At 43.7% G+C, this 17,585-nt stretch overlaps 1 protein-coding gene across 3 annotated transcripts in view; it reads right to left on the bottom strand.

Annotated features, from left to right (window-relative positions):
• The window catches only part of cux2b (cut-like homeobox 2b), a 96,599-nt gene that overhangs the window by 26,715 nt on the left and 52,299 nt on the right, over positions 1–17,585 (bottom strand). For all 3 annotated transcript variants that reach the window (XM_026186165.2, XM_080309039.1, XM_080309040.1), the window contains one exon: positions 3,670–3,748. In XM_026186165.2, the coding sequence (XP_026041950.1) occupies positions 3,670–3,748 (79 nt within the window). The remainder of the gene's footprint in view (positions 1–3,669; positions 3,749–17,585) is intronic.

Here is a 17,585-nt window from a genome sequence, read left to right as displayed (position 1 = left end):
GGTGGCAACAAACGCACACGTTCAAACGCCACTCGAACAGGCACGCACGCGCACTCGCACACTCCAGGAGAGAAGGCGAGGAAGAAGACAGAGACGAAGTCGGGAGCATCTCTGGGAAACCGATGAATTCGGGCAGAAGCTGCCACTGTTTTTCAGCATTCAGTGATCAGGAGGTGTTTATGTGCGCTGATCAAAACCATGTGGAGGTGATATAAACATTGTTAGGGAAACACTGTTAACAGGCCTCTTTCAAGCCCCAGACTGGGTAGGAGTTACACTGCACAGCATGGGGAGATGTCACAGGCAAATCAAAATATAGAACGCTAATGAAACACTCCAGCGGATTGACACCTCGGCTTAGGGGCCTCATGAAAGGAGATGAAAAAAATCACTTCAATCACTCGCATCAAAAAGTTATTTCTGCTCTGAGTTTACTGTTGCAATCTGAACAGGAGCGTTAACAAACCGCAGCATTATCACGCTGGAATCTCGCAACTGTAATGGATACAGCTTTTTGGAGCCGATAGCGTGCGTGGCAAAGTGAATAACTGATATGTGACCACATGTTAATAATATCCATATACAACAGGTCACTTATTGAGCCTCTGCACCGTGGGCCCCTCCCCCCTTCTTTCCTTGTTCTCCTCTTGCATTCATTAACTCCGCTGTCGGCCCGCTCTGATTGGACCACAGGCTTGGTGCCGGCGCACACTGAGCGTGCACACACACACACTGAAGGAGAGGCACTTTCAAATAAAATAATAGGAGGGGAAAAACGTCCTGCAATGAATAGTAATAACTGCATTAAGATTAACGAGCACGGCGTGTAAAGAATAATTGCATCTGTCAAAAGATTAAAAATACATGAGCTGTAGCGTTTGTTGGGGGAATGGTGGGAAAGCTCACTGTTGTGTTTGAGGGGCAGAGAGAAATGAAGTGGGGCCACAGCCAAATGACTGTCCTCCGGTGTACCTGGAGTCATCCATTCTAGCGAGAGGTGGGCGGGGAGGGGTGTGTGGGGTGGAGGGGTGACCTTGGACACAAGCAGCAAGATGTACAGTGACAAACACGCACAGGATACTGTAGGCCCTTCTCACAGATGGCAGATATTGCAAGGCCCAAAAACATAAGCACTCAGTGCTCTGACTGATTTGGCTGCTGTGATCAAACCACACCATGTGACAGTGAGTAGGCAACTGCAGAGTGAGACATTCTAGCAGACAGACATGGAGACCCTGGCCACATCATTACAGGATAATGTAATATTTTATGAGTGGCAAGTGGAGCAAAAAAATAAGTTATTTAATTCTCCTTTAAAAAGCCTGTTTATTCAGTGTAACCTAACTTCCTTTGGTCACAGTTACAATTTACAGATGCCCTATAAATGTGTCAGATGTTACTGAGAACAGTTATGTGACTGTGCCTGTTAAAAATGTAGCTGTGCAGAATGGGAAGACAGCGAGCTGGAGCATCCAGACAACTTTAAGAGCTTAATTTTAAAGGGAAAGTTCAAATTTGGTTCGGGTACAGTCTTGTCACTTTGTTCAACTGTTAAACTTAGAGGTAAGAGGCTGTCCTCACAAAGACAGCCAAATAAAAACATGGCTCTGTGTGCATGTATGGCGCTACTCACAGACCAGGCAATAACAAAAGGCAATACATCTAAATATGAAAACGGGTCATCCAAATGGCATCAACCATGGCAAGGTTATTGTGGTGAATAACAGACAAACAGATGAGCATACAGAGCTTTCCTGAATTGATATTTGACAGATACTTCACAATTGTTTATTTTTTAAACAGTATTATTTTTCACGAGTGCTCTTCTCATTTTGCCCCAATTAGTACCTTGATTGCTAGTCACAATTTACCTACAAGTTAAAAAACACAAAGCTGTGACACCATGAGTGCAGTGGGTAGCACGGTGACTGTCACTGTGGTAAAAAAGTGCAGACAGCCGTGTAGAGAGTGATGCTTTTGAGATTGTAAAAAAGCAGGACCTTTAATGAATACTGAGGAGGCTACACCTTTATTTGAGAGTAATGTAGTAATACTAGTAGTACATATAGCATGTAATCCAAATTCTGAAAATTCTTCTTACAAATTACTTTTAAGTTTAGTTTTTCTGTCAGCTTCATTCTGTAATTTTGTCACCGCTGCTCAGCTGAGTAAAAAAATCAATGTTGCACTAAACGTAAGGTTATCATTACGCTGTTATTACAGTTTTCATTGAGTAGTTATAACCGTATTAAGTCATGCTCCCGTGGAGTTACAAGCAATGACTGCCTCATGGTGTTCAGTACCATAGCTAACTCCCTGACCTTTGCGGAGTGCTGAGAGTGAAAACAACTCGCTTCACTCTGTATGAGTCGCAGTGCTACAGTGAAACAGACTCCCTTTGTAAATGTAAGGTCAAATGGAGGTAGGAGGCTGGCTGCGCTACGTCACCTGATGTAACCTGATACAGGAATGTCTACTCCTGCATACTCGATATAATGACCACAGGCGGGGTGAATAAATACACTCGATATAAAGAAACACGGATAGAAAAAAGATAGTCGTTACCCTGCAAACAAATGCTTTTTCTTAACAGCAGGTGTTGGATGACAGCAGCCTTTGATTTTTGTTTTTTTTTGTTTTTAATTTATCAGTCTTTGTTCTTGAACATAACATAACTCTTAGTTGACTCTATTTGCTACTTGAGAGAGTTTTTTGACAATATATATCTCACAAGACCCTCCTAGGCTTGAATTAAGGCCTCGATATAAAAGGTATAGGTCAGAAAATCAAACTGAATACATCTTCAAAGAAAACTATCTTTATCAAGGAAATAACTCCATTCAAAGTGTGTGAGAGTGTATGTGTGTGGGTGTGTGCATGTGTGTGGTGGTGCAATATCAAGCAGGGGACTTCAAGGAAAAATGGAGACCTTTAAAAGTCAGTTGCCGCCGTCGCTATTTCTCTGACGCAGACTTTTATCTTGTATTCATTGAATCTGTAAACAGCATTCTCTACTCCTGCCACAAGTGTTTCTCTGATCTAGACTGAGATTGGGCTGCGTTTTGCTGCCGTCTCCTGCAACAAAGAGCAATACAGTACATGTGCCCTGCGTGGCATTGAAATAACAACTAAATAAACACGCAATATGTCTTTCCTCTGCTCTTACTTACTGTCTTTCCCCCCTTTTTCCCCCCATTGGCCTCATCAGACCCGCGTTCCGCACAGAGCCAGACTTCAGTTGGGATTTTAATTGGCCCTCCACAATCAACAGCAAAGCTCCTCAAGGATGTGTTCGCTCCTCAGCCAGGCTACACTCAAGGACCAGTGCTGGGTTTTGAAGTGGCCTCACGCAGAGTTTTGGAAACCGCTCTGAGAGCGTAGACTTTGAAAAACAGATAAGAGCCACAGGCTATAGGGTTTTATGCATCTTGTATCATATACTGTTCCACCATATCTATCTATGGTAAGAAAATTACTTTTTTTCTTCACATATGCATGATATGTCTCTGCGTGTACACTTAGAGGCCTGGTCCAGTGATAGGGAATTGATCTCTGGGGAGGGATCTTGGAAGGGAGAGACATAATTCTAGGAGTAACGCCGGTGTTTATGCTGCTGCCGCTGCTGTTGTTTGTGAAGATGCACATCTCAGGTCTTAGTGGGAGACTCACCTGGGGCCTCGATAAGCTGTTTGTAGATTCCCAGGAACGCAGACTCTGCCTCCTTACTGCGCTTGTTCAGAGCAACCACCTGCAGGGGAGAAGATGCCATTAAGGAAAACACGGACTGATAGGATCCTGGCACACGACTAACTCACAATGCACAGAATATTTGCACTGCAGGCATTAAATTGACGCTTTTACACAGAGCAGAAAGCATGCAAACTCTCCTATTGCTCGCAATAAATGAATGGTAGCGAGAGCAAAGGTCAGCCTCACAGCATCCTGCCGATAAATCAAACATTTCTGCTTGTCTTTTATATGTGCATACCGGAAAAATGCTGCGTGGCTTCTACTGTACATAATCTGCGACAACTAGAGAAACAAGGTATAAACTATGACCATGTCCTTGCTGTGTCACTGCCAAGATGCTACATGTTGCGAGGTGACATTTGGCCTGTTAAATGTAGGTGCTGGTGTGTGCGAGGAGACTTGCCAGTGGCCTCCATCACCAGCAGCACTCAGCACCTGCTATCCTTGGCGCTGCGGGTGATGCAAACCAATTAACGATTCATTAGGAGGGACAAAGAAAGTGAATTAGCTACCACCTGGCCCCATGGAGAGGGCACCTGCACTAGTGGGTATGTGGGTTACTCTGCTCCCAGCTCCCGCTAAGACCTCAGGCCTGTTTTCGTAAGTCAGAATCTGCCTCTCCATGTCCTCATGCAACAGTAAATCAGATCAGGCTTGTTCAAATGGCCCCCCACTCCAAAAGCAGATAGAATTCAAATTATTGTCATCTATTGTCCGTGTCATTTCTGTCACTGTTGATTACAGACTTGAATTGGCTCAATGGACTCCACAACAGTGGGTCAAGTGTGCAGTATGGCTAAGCCCCTCCTCATCAGTACGGCTGCACTCGAAGGAAAAAAAAGAAAAGAAAAAACATTCATTTTGCAAAGGCAGAAAACACTTATGAGAATGGTGGCAATGTGTTGGGGGCGGTTTAGTGGGGTTATAAATAAGGTGTGTGGAAAACAGCGAGGGACGCAGAGCCTTTGATTTACTGGAAATGGCTGGTGTCTTCCCCAGGGAGGCATAACGACAGCATCATGTTTAAAGAAATATCATAAAGATCAGGCAAATCCCCCCATCACTCCCACTTGGAGCAGCTCCGAGGAGTTCATGGAAAATGGAAAAGGCTGGAGCCCAATCAATACAGATGCAATAGTCTGCCGCTCTCAGTCAGCTGCCTGCTACACTATGCTGTTCTGTTTCACTCAGCTCTACCCATATTTAACCCTCCCACCACCCTCCATTTGCCCCCATCCTCCCCCAGTCACCCGTCTCCCCTGTCCCTTTGGAACATGACATTAATGTTGGCATGTTGGTGCACAAACAGTGAAAATGCGTGAAGCTCAATGGCACCATAAATAACGTTCCGGCTTTATCTTTTGCTTATGAGTACATCAACAACTGAGCTGCTTCAGCTGAGGCGGGCTTTATTCCCAATGATGAGACACTGTTTTTATGCTTGCTTCCCGAGGAGGAGCAGTTTGGTGACCCAGAGCTTGTTTTTGAGGCAGTAACTAAAAAGTCTCCTTCTCCTCTCTTCAGCGTGACAATGAGCAAACCAACAACACCACTCTGTGACACCAAGACAAACTATCACCAACCTGAGCTTACACCTCATCTACATGGCCACTACAGCAGGGTGGCTGATCCCACAGCTAGTCATCAACTTTTCACTGACAGTCTGCTGGCTGGCGTGCCTTCCTCAAAGCATATACATCAAATGAGACTCCCAACTGCATATGTAAAAAGCCCGAGCTCCTTGTGAAGGCACCAGCCAAGGCTCCATCTTCCAGGGTCTGCTGGCCCTCCATCATCCTTTAATGAGAGAACACGAAGATTACCTTCACAATCACACCATTAACCTGCCTACAGACGCTAGCAAAGACATCAATCACACGCCCGTCTGATGCCTTCTCAAGTTAGTGTCCGCTCTGCGTAAAGACACCCCCACACAAATCTACCTTTCCTCAAAGCACTTTGAGGTGTTGTGCATAATCACAGAGTCATCCTCAGGACCACGATAATCCACCTCCAGTCAAGCACGTGGGCTTTTCGAGCCACAAGTCTAACTGATATGAGCATATGGAGCTGGTGCACAGGGACCAGCATTTGTATGATACCCCTGGGATCACAAGTACCTCAGCCGATCAGTGTTTATGATGACATCACAAAGATCCAGTGCCAGCTTTAGTTCACAGTCTGCTACTACAGTATTATTACGTTGACTAATCTTTGATGACACTAAAATGTGGAATTGCTTCTTGCATTTGCATTGTTATACCATGAAAACACAGGTGAGCTAGGCAAATATTACCAGAAAAACCTGTCCAAGACTATCCTGAACTCCTGGATAGCGACAAACACACCAGTATTATGGATAACTTGCTATGTTTAGGAATGCATTAGGACATTTGAGAAAGGTTAGAAGTATAAACATGAATAATACAGCTAAGTTTCTGCTTTGTTAGCTAACCCAAACTTTTTCTAGCATCCTTTAAATGTAGAGATAAATTTTATTTGACTCAAAATTATGTTTCAGTCAAATATCTGTGTTTATGCTGCTGATTTAACTTTGCTTTGTCACTTACTAACGTGCAATTTCATTGTTACCCAAGTTTTAGCTTAGATATTAAACTGCCAGATATGTCACCAACGTAATATGTAACTAAAAATCCTGCTTTGTTAAATAAAAAAATATATTTTGCTCATACACTTTAAATATCCATATGAATCACATTCTTTTCAACTTAAATTTACAGTAAAACCCTCTTAATACTATGGTTTTTCACACCAGGACATAAACCAAATCTTACAATTATTTATATGCAAACTCACTTGAACAACAGCTCATTTGACATTACACCACATCATTGTTTATATAATAAAAAGTAAGCCAACATGCAGAAGCAGATTGTGGAAAAACTACAGAACCATTATTTAGTAGCTTGTAGAATCACCTTTAGCAGAAATAACTTGAAGAAATGGTTGTTGATCGATGGTCATGACAATTTGCATATTAATCAAAAAGCTGACCTCACAGCCCATTGTTCATCAGTGGTGCTAGTTTCAATCATTATGCAAATGTACTGTTTATAAGATTGGGGAAACCTGCAATCAGCTGAGACTTGGATGAGTGACGAAACGTTTCCTCCACTGAAAACGCCACATCCAGATGAACAGAATCAACTTTTTGGAGCTTGAAGGAACCCTTTTCTGTTTAATTTTACCAACGCTAAAATGCTGTGGAGATCATCTTGATTCTTTTATTTTGCTGCTGTTGTCCTGTTGCATAACCTACTTTCAGCCAAGCTCTATCTGTCAGACAGATGGCTTACATTTGACCCAAGAATACGTTGGTATACAGACAAGTTCATGGTGGACTCAGTGACTGCAAGGTGCCCAGTTTCTTTGCTGCCAAACAAGCCCAAATTATCACCACATCACCACTGTGGTTGGCAGTTGGTATGAGCCCTTTGTGCTAATATTCTGCATGTTCTTTTCACCAAACCTAGAACTGTGCATTAAAGCCGAACATCTCCACTTTGTCTGTCACGTTTGTCTGAAGGACATTTTTCCAGAAGTGTCATGGTTTGTTCAAATGCAACTTTACAAACCTAAGATATGATGCCATGTTGTTTTAGTGAGAAGAGACTTTCTCCTGGCAAGTGGTTCCGTAGTGTATGATTTACGCATTTGCCTAACAAGTTAAATACCCCGATTCAATCCTGGGAGCAGACAAATCTCTTGGGGGACACATCAGGAAGTGAAGCTGGCATAAAAATCTGCCAGATATGCAGGGAGCTACAGCTGTGGTCACCAATTGTGATTAAGGGAACAGCCAAAAGTAGCTGCTACGACTACTAGGCACAAAGCCATAATTGTTCATCCTCTTTTTAATTTTAATGTTATGAATTTTAAAACGCTAACCGAGGCCTGAGATGTAAGTGTGAGATGTAATGTTCGGGGTTTATTTAGTTTCTCTCAGCACTGCACGGTTTAATCTTGGGGCGAATTTGCTGGAACATTCACTCCTGTAAAGATTGGCATCTGCCTTGAAGGTTTAGCACTTGTGAATCATCTCTCATTGCAGGTGCCCAGGACTGCAACCTGTCTGGAAATGGCCTTATAACCCTTCCAAGATTTTGAATGGCAGCCACAGTTGCTTATTTAAACTGATGTTTTCCTCCTTGGCATTATGTTAACACACACACACACACACACACACTGTCCAAACTTGTGCTTTTATAATATCATGATATTAGTGAAGCTGTAGCAGCAGTGTGGAGAAAAAAACCTTCACACTGCTCTTAAGTACCGGATAGCTTGTTTTTCTTAATCCTTCTTCTTTTCTTTTTTTTTTTTGGTCTGAGGCAGTTATTCCGGGCGTGTTGTTGGTCTCAGGATGACAACAGCTTGCCAAAAATCAGGACCTGTAAGAACAGGTGCAGCTCAAGGTAGGTCTATAACTACCAAATCACTTCTCCTCTTTTGGCTGTGTGATATGGCTCTTGCCCTGGGTTTGGCTCACATTTCTTTCTTTGTTTTCACCCATTTCATGATTAAGGATATGGCTACCAAGGGAATGGGCTTGGCCGCAGGTTGATTTTCCAAAGAGGAATAAAGCCTGAGGCAGAGCAGCAAAAGAGAGACAAAGGAAACCTGTTAACGCTTCTCCATAACTCTTCACGCAGCAGCGGAGTGGGCAGAGCACAGCCTCTGGGACAAGGCTGCTGGGAAATACTTACTGATAAGCCTTTGAGAATACTTACAGTGCCCACTAGTGAGTGTCTATGTGTGTATGTGAGAAATAGCTAGCATGTGCTGAAGAGAGAGGAATAAATAAAGGAGAACAAGTCAAGAATGAAGTAGAGGAGGCAGCATGAAGGGCTACTGAGCAATGCTGAGAGAGAGAGACAGAGAGACAACAGAAAAGAGAGGTTCCCATAAAGAGCGCAATTAGCAATTATGCAGTCATCAATTACAATTATCACAACTGGTGATTATGCAATTATCACACTAAATCATCGTTTCCCCCCTCTGCCTTACCAGTTTGCCACCCCCTGTGATTTGGTTGTTTGAGGATGGGTTGTGATGATGCAGGTGATTAGAGTGTGCGACAATGATGGGGGTGTTGGGCGGGTGTCAACGCGGAGAGTGTGCAAATAAATGTGTGAATGCTTGGAGCATGTCTGCATATGCATCTGTGCCTCCGTGTGAGCAGCGTGCCATTTCATTCTCTCTGAGTTAGTGTGTGCATGTGTGTATTCACGGATGCGCCGCCTCCATCTCAAGGTGAATGTGGTCGTCGCTGGGGGTGGTTTGGGGACAGAAAATGTATGGTTCCGCAGTCCCTGAGGCCTCTAAATTACCTGTCATCTTCCCCATGATGCAAAGGTCAGCGCACAATCAGAGGGAGTCCATCCTACTGTGCTGCTCACTGAGCTCCAGTCCAGCCCACAGGCTGACAGGATGTCACAACAACCCCGGTCCCGCTCCATGCTTATTAGAACAAAACAGTGGGAAGCCCACTACCACCACAGCACCACTTGTCACCAGAATTTCCGGAAGAATCTGCTGGATATGTGACAAATATTTGCTCCTTGGAGCTGATACAGGAGATAAGCCAAAATACGATCGTTATTGTTCTTTCCTGAGATACATTTCTATAACATATATTCAGTATATAACCCCCAGTGATTGTTTGATTTTTTTTTACATTTCCAAACATTGGTTTTAGTGGACTGACTTCTCCCAGTCTGGAGGTAATACTATTTTAGGGGTGCACTTGTTGACTGCCACTCTGGAAATAAGGTGACATTTACCCGTGGCTGTGGCTGATAATTATCTGTGCTATGCATGTTGTTTATAGAGATACCCAGCGGTGCATCCCTATAAACAACATTCATTCTGACCTGTCCTGAGTAAAATTACTTTGATAAAGTATCTCATAGTGGCTTCCATGCAAAATTTCTTTGTTTCCCTAGCGCCAAAAAAATGAATAAATAAATAAATAACCAAAAACTGGTAAACAAAAAAAATATTGTTATCATCCATCAGCCAAATTGTTATTTCAGACATCAGCACCTGTGCGGATTTCCTGGTCAGTGGGTCCTTCATCTGTAAATCATCATTTACAGCAAAATTATTCAGCATCTCACTCGGTAATTTATAGCCTTAAATAAATAAATAAATAAATAAATAAAATAACCTTAAATAAAGGTCAAAAGAGTTCAAATAATTTCAAGATGACTTTTTAATGACTGACTGGTCACGGGAATGCCTCTGTGAAACACAGCAAAATTTCGATTGTAAAAGACAATTCACGGAGGAAACCTGTGAGTTATCTGCTTTCAGTTTCTTTTATGTGATCTGTATGTTAAAACGAAAACAAATGCAAAAAAAAAAAGAAGAGAAAACTATCATCATTTTCTCCTCAGAAGCAGGAAAGAGATCTGATCTTAGCCATGCAGGCCCAGCACTTGTGCAGCTGTCACTGCAGGCGGTTGTTTTGCTTTGAGAGTAGGTTCACAGGAGAGGCGGGAGCGCAGAGATGAGTTGGTGAGGAGTGACTGATGAGTGGGTGGAGGAGAGAGTCAGAGGTAAACACTATTGCAATACAGTCTGGACATTGAGGGACCCGTGTACACCCACACATGCACTCCCACGTACACACACACACACACACATATACATCAAGTTGCTCTCATTCAGCCTGTGTTTGAGGGCAGATTTAATCATGGTGACACCCATCTTGGAGCGGTGGTGGCAGCATGGCGGTGGCTGCAGCCATCTCTGGGTGCCCGGTGAGATGAGCAGTCAGAGTACTGACACACATCTCGTCGCCACGTCAATTCCAATCAGCGGTGCCTGTCAGTCAATGCGCCGCGCTCACAAAAGACTGACGCTGCCGCCACTCAGCCACTGCAGAGCTGCCGTCTCAGCCAAATAAATGGCCAAAGCTGACCAAACCAATATTCTTCTGAACCACTTATCCGCTCCTCATGTGAATACATGCTGCAACAAAAGCAATGACATATTCAATGTGAAAATTTGACACCATTCATGGTAGCCTGTAAGCCCAAGGGGAGAGGCTCAACTGTATTGGAATAGTTGAATGATATTTGAATGGTACAATGAATGGAGGCAGAGTAGGACCTTATAAAGTGTACACCAGAAAAAAATCCAATATAGGTTTCAAGACCCTATTAACCTGAGGAGAAGAAGGCAGAAAGGTTTTCATATAGCATTTTACAGCTGCTACTGGATTAGGCTGTGGTTATATACTTTCCGTGTCCGCGAGTCTGCTCAGCTGCACTTGGGTCTCAGTGATGCAAACTTAGCCATCAAACAGGGAGTTCAAGGGTCTGTGCAGATGTTCGAAGGCCAGCCTTTTTTTAAAGACTCATCAATAGAGAATTTACATTAGAATGCACCAACTATGCATCTGATCCAGTTGGCGAACATCGAAGAAGCATAGCAGGAATGACTACTTGGCTGTCGGGGCTTCTACAGTCTGCGTCCACAATGGAGTATCATGTAGGCTTTAGCAGGCAACCCTGTACAGGAAGTCATGCTTTGAGCTATATCCTAACGTCAGCATGCTCACCGTAATGTGAGAGAAACTGTTTGCTGGGGGCTTGTTAACATTGACATACATGTTAGCACTGACCACGTTCACTACCACAGATATTTTATACGGCAGTTAACAAAAAAAAACATGTCTGAATGATGAGATATAATAAGCTTTGCTAGGTTTTAATGCTCAAACTCAGGGACTGAAACTGAAGCCAGAACTACCGCAGTTCCTTGAATACTCCCCCCAAAATTAAGTTACAAGGAACAAATTTAAAGCAGAAAAAAACAAACAAAATAAACAGGTTTATATCCTAGTGCAAAAATTTGTGTTATGAAGGGTTTAAAAAAAAACAAAAAAACAATCAATTTAAATTATTCTGAGGCACAGGTGTCAAATTCCAGGCCTCGAGGGCCGGTGTCCTGCAGGTTTTAGATGAGTCCTTGATCCAACACAGCTGATTTAAATGGCTAAATTACCTCCTGAACATATCTTGAAGTTCTCCAGAAGCCTGGTAATAAACTGATCATTCGATTCAGGTGTGTTGACCCAGGGTGTTATCTAAAACCTGCAGGACATCGGCCCTCGAGGCCTGGAGTTCGACACCCCTGTTCTAAGGCTTAAAGTTATGCATTATTTGAGGTGTGGCCACTTTTACAGGTGTGCTGACACAGGTGTCTGCGGCTGAAGCTCAGCTCGGCTTTACATCCACTAATTCAATCCACTGCACCTGACCTCTCAACTCTCTCGGTGCCATTTGGAGCATTTTTAATGGAATTATCTGACAAATATTAGAGCCTGCTGTGCAGTTAATTATACAGAGCAGCCCATCCAAGAAATCTGTGCTCCAGTTTTTCTAAGTAAATTCTACCATTTTATATATGTAAAGCATATAGCAGCAAATAGCAAGTTGCAAACATTAGTTTTTTCCTATTTTTGTGCCTTTTTTTTTGCAAATTTCAGAAAAACTCCCAGAAACACATATGCAAGTGGGTCAGCGCATCTTATTAGTATGGTTTGCTAGTGTTAGCACTCCTCTCACCCAAACAGACTTACTTCTACACCTGCTTGGTTCAAATAACCAAGATGGCGACAGCCAAAATATTAAACTCAAGGCTTTAAAATAAAACCAATGGACAACCTCAGGATGGCTACATTAATCTTTTATATACAATCATATATAAGATTTGCCAAATTAATAATTCAGAATCATGTTAGATATAAAGACACATGTCATCCTTTGAAGACTTAAGGTTTGCATCTAATAGTTGCAAGATACTTCAGTTGGAGCCTAAAGGTGGATACACCAACATCATTTTCTCTACAGCAGCTAACATGGCTAAAACTGCAAATCTACATATACTGTGTAAGAGGAGAGAGACTTCAGGTCAATGCCCCAGTGTAGTATGCTGATAATGACCCAGACAGAGAGAGAGAGAGAGACAGCAAACCTCTACAGATCAAGGTGGGGCTGACGTAATCCTGACGGACGTGGCACGTGTCGCTGCATGAGAGACAGAGAACATGGCACGACATTAAACCGAGATCAAAGGGCCTGCTGTCTCCGCTAGGCAGCAGGTGCCTTCTGGGTACCCCCCCCAGTCATCATCAACAGGCGGTAGAACCACTGTGTTTCCCACCCTCTCAACAAAATTCAAAAGCACCAGCCTCCGTACTAACACCTCAAAGTCACAGCAAAGTCAAAGTCAAGAGCCGACGAGAGACAAACGGAGAAGAGAAAACAAATCTTTTTTGAACGTCTTTGTAGTTCAAAAGACGGGAGTTGTCATTTTCTTTGAGTTTGCTCTTTCAAATGTTTCAAGCACCGAGTGACCTAAACCTTGAGGAAAGTGTGTCTCCTGAAAATGTATCCATCACGGCATGATGGAAGGGAGCGCGGGCGTGCTGAGGGTAAGATGAAGGCACCGGTTGATGTGCTGAGAAGGAGGGCTGCGAAAAGTAGTAATGAGTGCACCTGGACTAGATTTCTGTGCTGGGAGAACTGTTAAGAGGAGAGAAGAGAAGAGAGGAGAAGTGTAGGTAAGGGCTAATTATAACAATAAAGTGCCCCCATTATCCCGGCACTGTACTGCCCTAGTGAACAGAGCTACAACAGATGGGGTGTCACGGGTAACTGTGCCAATGTGAGCCAAAGCCCTGGAGTGGATGGACCCTGGCAGGCCGCTGGTGGAGCAGCTCTAGTTAAGGGGGAGGCACAGCTGCATATCTCGCCCCCCCAGACACATGTTGACAGTGTTTCTCTAGCCCTGCCTACACTAGTCAAGGTGAGACAGCATGACACGAGAGGAGAGGGAGGCAGCGAAAGAGGGAGTGCGAGTGCTCCTCTATGATGGATAGCGCTCTCCAGCCACCTCTCCTCTCTCTCCCTCTTAGAAGGCTGGTGACTTTCCAGTGAGGCAATTATCATTGCGGAATGCATAATAGCCTAATTAATTACAGGTGTCAGCGCTGCCTTTGTTTCAGCATGGAGGAACATCATGCCAAAGCCGCATCCGCTAAAAAGAACAGCGCTGATGAACGAGCCTTGAACCGCGGTTAGAAGAGCGCAGCTGACAGAGGAGCGAACGGTGTGGAGATGGCTTGAAGTCTGCCAAACAATCCGGCGTCTGTTGCAGGCAGAAGACGGATCGGAAACACATGGTGCAGAAATTAGGTCCATTATTTGCTTGATAAATCTGCCGTTGTCAATCGCAAGGGCTCGGAAGAAGATCTCAGGTAGGCCCCGCGTAGGACGGCTCTGCGGTTAATTTGGCTCCAAATAGAGGAAGAACGAGAGCGACGTTGGTGGCGGCACTATCAACAATCAAACGGCCCCCTTCACCCAGCCTTCCCTGACAAACACGCCGTATCATTTGTCCTGTCAGATTTGCCGATCTCATTCATTGTAGTGAAAAAGCCGGAAAGTAGACAATTGCCGGGGAAAAGAAACAGGACCTGCGAAGGAGAGGAGTGAATGATGGGGTGACTAGGAAGGAGAGACAAGCACAGAGATTTGTGCTCTTCTCCGCCGCAGCTAAACACAAGCATGCATTTGTGCAGAACTTAATGGAACGTCACATTTAGTGTGCCAGTGTGAGCGTACTGTACAGCCCGTGTGTGTATCGTTGTGGGGGTCGTGGTGGTAGGCTGATAATCCCTCCACGCCCCCAGGCAGCGAGGGCTCATTGTAGAGTACATTGAGTCTAATAGAAGCAGGCGCTGCAGTTGTATGCAGCTTTTTTCTGCTCCCACTATGAGAGGAGTTTTTACATAATTAATGACTGTTGATGTTTCCTAGGTAGTCGCCCGGCAAATTCACTCCAGACTCGGCTGCCACCATCGTTGGTTCCACAGAGAATGAGCGACAGTAGAACAGACAGCTTACATTACAGGCATAAATAAGGCAATTTTGTACAGTGTCTTCAGACATTACTGTGAGGGGGGTTCAGGGCCAATGATTCGACTTGCTTCAGAGAAACGCTCAGAAAGAGCTTTTCTGTGTCTCCGAGTCTTCCGAGAATTTGCGCTTGATGCGAGTAAAACTACTTCCTTTAGTGTTTTTTTTTTTTTCATTCGTTATGCTCTTAGAGAGGCGCAGATGAAGAGGCGCCTTTTCAAAAACACTTGACGGCTCCAGACGGGCGATCATTCACATCTGCATGAATCAGTCTAATCTGAATGTCGCTTTTAATACACGTTAGTCCGGCGTAGGAGTCTGGGTTTGTACGCCGCAGACCTCCAGCAGTCTGGCGAGGCCTCGGGGCCCTTTGCACATCTTGCTGGGAGGCAGTCCACATTTATACTGGAGCATGTTAAATTAAACATTTAAACACGACACCAAGGGAAGGCTATTTTTTACTGCTCCCAGCCCACTACTCATTATTAATTTGTAATAACCTTTAAGGCTTTTTGATGTCATACATATTTTACAGAGAGATATCACTCCCAGCCAGACTGGTGAGGGCCTGTCGATGACAGATCACCGGAGTGCCACTGAAATGTGGCTTCATCTGCTATAATTAGGACCAGGTGGGGGTTGGGTTCCCTGTGTGTTTGTCTATGCACCAACTCACACACAAATGTAATGACAAATGTCAAAGACCAAAAAAGTGTGGAGGGTCAAAAAGAAAGGAAAAAAAAGGCATCTTTCTGGCAGTTACCTGTCCATCACTGTATACCTTTTAGATATTTATGAATGCCAAATGTGAAAGTAGTTAATTTCAGCTACATAAATCACCTGAGTGGCTGAATGCTTGAAAAGGAGGGGGGGCACATTAACACCCCACACTCTATCTCCTTCATATTCTTCCGTTAGAGGGCTGGCCAAGACCCATCTTACTCCCGCTCTGCTGGGAGGCCCTTCGTGCCCGCTGGATGCCAGCCTAAAGCTCATGTACGCTGGTGCCAACATGCCACTAAAAGCTGTAAAACAAACGAGCTCTGTTTGGTTAATGTACACTGATTGACCTCCGCTGCCAGGCATTTGATGTCATGATTGTAATGACCAGCTTTCTGCCTGATCACTTATATACAATGTGACAAGCGTGAGGTGGCGTTTCTATTTGAGTGAATAAGGACTAATCAGAGGAGATGGCTATAGCGGCACAGCTGATGTTTGCAAAAGCAGATCTCGGCGACGATCGACAAAATGACAGCGGTCACATTTTATTAGTTGATATTTCTTAAAAGGTCAGTTAACCAAAAATTATGATTTTTTTTTAGGGATGCACCGATTTTTTAATACTACTCTTCCAAGTAGCAATCTGGCTGCCAGCAGATAGCGACACTGATTCGTTTGTTTTGTTATTGGTTGTTCTCCTTTTTTGTGCCATGGAAGTTTGAAAGTCGTTCAGCACGCTATGGACATGACATAAACAGATATTCTGATATCAGTCAACAGATGTTGTTAAAGGCATTAGGTTGCAATATATTAGTAGGTACATTTGTGAGGCATAGCTGAAGAAATGTAGTATTTCATTTAATAAAATTCTGCAGTTTCACACCTTTTTGACAGATAAAATTTCTACTTGACTCTTTAATCTCGTGGAGCATTTGCATTAGTGCTTGACAGTTTGATCGAACTAATGTTAAGTTTTAAACTAAAACTATACAGCATTTCAAAAGAAAGAAGCCAATATCACAGATTTAGAAAGTTTATCTTACTCTAGCGAGCATCTGCCAACCCTGACCTCTCGGATTCATCCATGAACCCGTTGCAGGAGTCCTGACCGCAAGGTTGGAAACCACTGAGCCACAGTTTCAACTGTTTTCTTACCAATGTTTTTTTTTTTTTTTCATTTTAGCGACTTTTTTTGTCCTCGCCTCAATAAAAAGAATGTGAAATAAAAATAACGAGAGTGAGGTCCTTGGATTATCCTGAGTAATAAGGACATCGCTTCTTTTTTAATATTTCTTCGCTTTGAGGACCACCGACGAAATTCCTTCCTCATCCATTGTATGAAGGGGTGGAAGCAAATCTCACAAACCGACAACTGTGCAAAGCATTTAGATACTAAGAGGAAAGCAAAGATACTTTCAAAAATAATTCCATGAATAGTTTTTATTGATCAAATAACCTCATACAAAGTGCAGCAAACATGAACAAAAGATAAGCTCAACCTTGATGAGCGCCCACCCCCCCACCCATTGCCTTTAAAACAGTACTAGTCTTCCTCGGCACTCTTGCACTGTTTTCCATGGTAGAGGGCACATAGTTTGTTTTTTTTACCCCTAGGCTTCTTGAATAACATGCCACAGTTTTTGTTATGGATTACGGCTTTCTCAGTGTATTCTGTCTCCTCTCCTCACCGGACTCCCCACAACATCCATCAACGTACTTCTTCAGACGTGTTTTCACGCATCAGCTTTGAACGATTTCAGAAAAATCAAGCTGGGAGAAAATACCACAATTTTCCTTTATCACACATAACACACAAGAGGAAGTAGTGCACTTCAGATGGGTTCACGCTACAGAAAACGCTCCAGCCTGGACAGAGCGTGCAGGAGGCAGCACACACGACGCCCACTCAAAGGCAGTGAATGCACCAGACTATTAGCTTCACACACACAGGCTGTGAACTAGTGAGCTGGCAGGTTAAACACGGGCTATTGTCCTACGTGACTGAGTCAGAAATTTGCGCTGGTACCTCTGCGAGGTAATGTTTCGAAAACTTCAGAGCCGCACAGCATGTGTGGAAATGACATTAGAACCCGGCCATATTTCTGAGGTCATGTTGAACAATGAGTTTTGATTAGATGTCTCCCTGATGGCGTGCCTAAT

The sequence above is a fragment of the Astatotilapia calliptera genome, chromosome 12 (assembly GCF_964374335.1).
Source record: "Astatotilapia calliptera chromosome 12, fAstCal68.1, whole genome shotgun sequence".
Taxonomy (NCBI): domain Eukaryota; kingdom Metazoa; phylum Chordata; class Actinopteri; order Cichliformes; family Cichlidae; genus Astatotilapia; species Astatotilapia calliptera.
The sequence above is the reverse complement of the archived record's forward strand: the minus strand, read 5'-3'. Positions and strand labels throughout refer to the sequence as shown.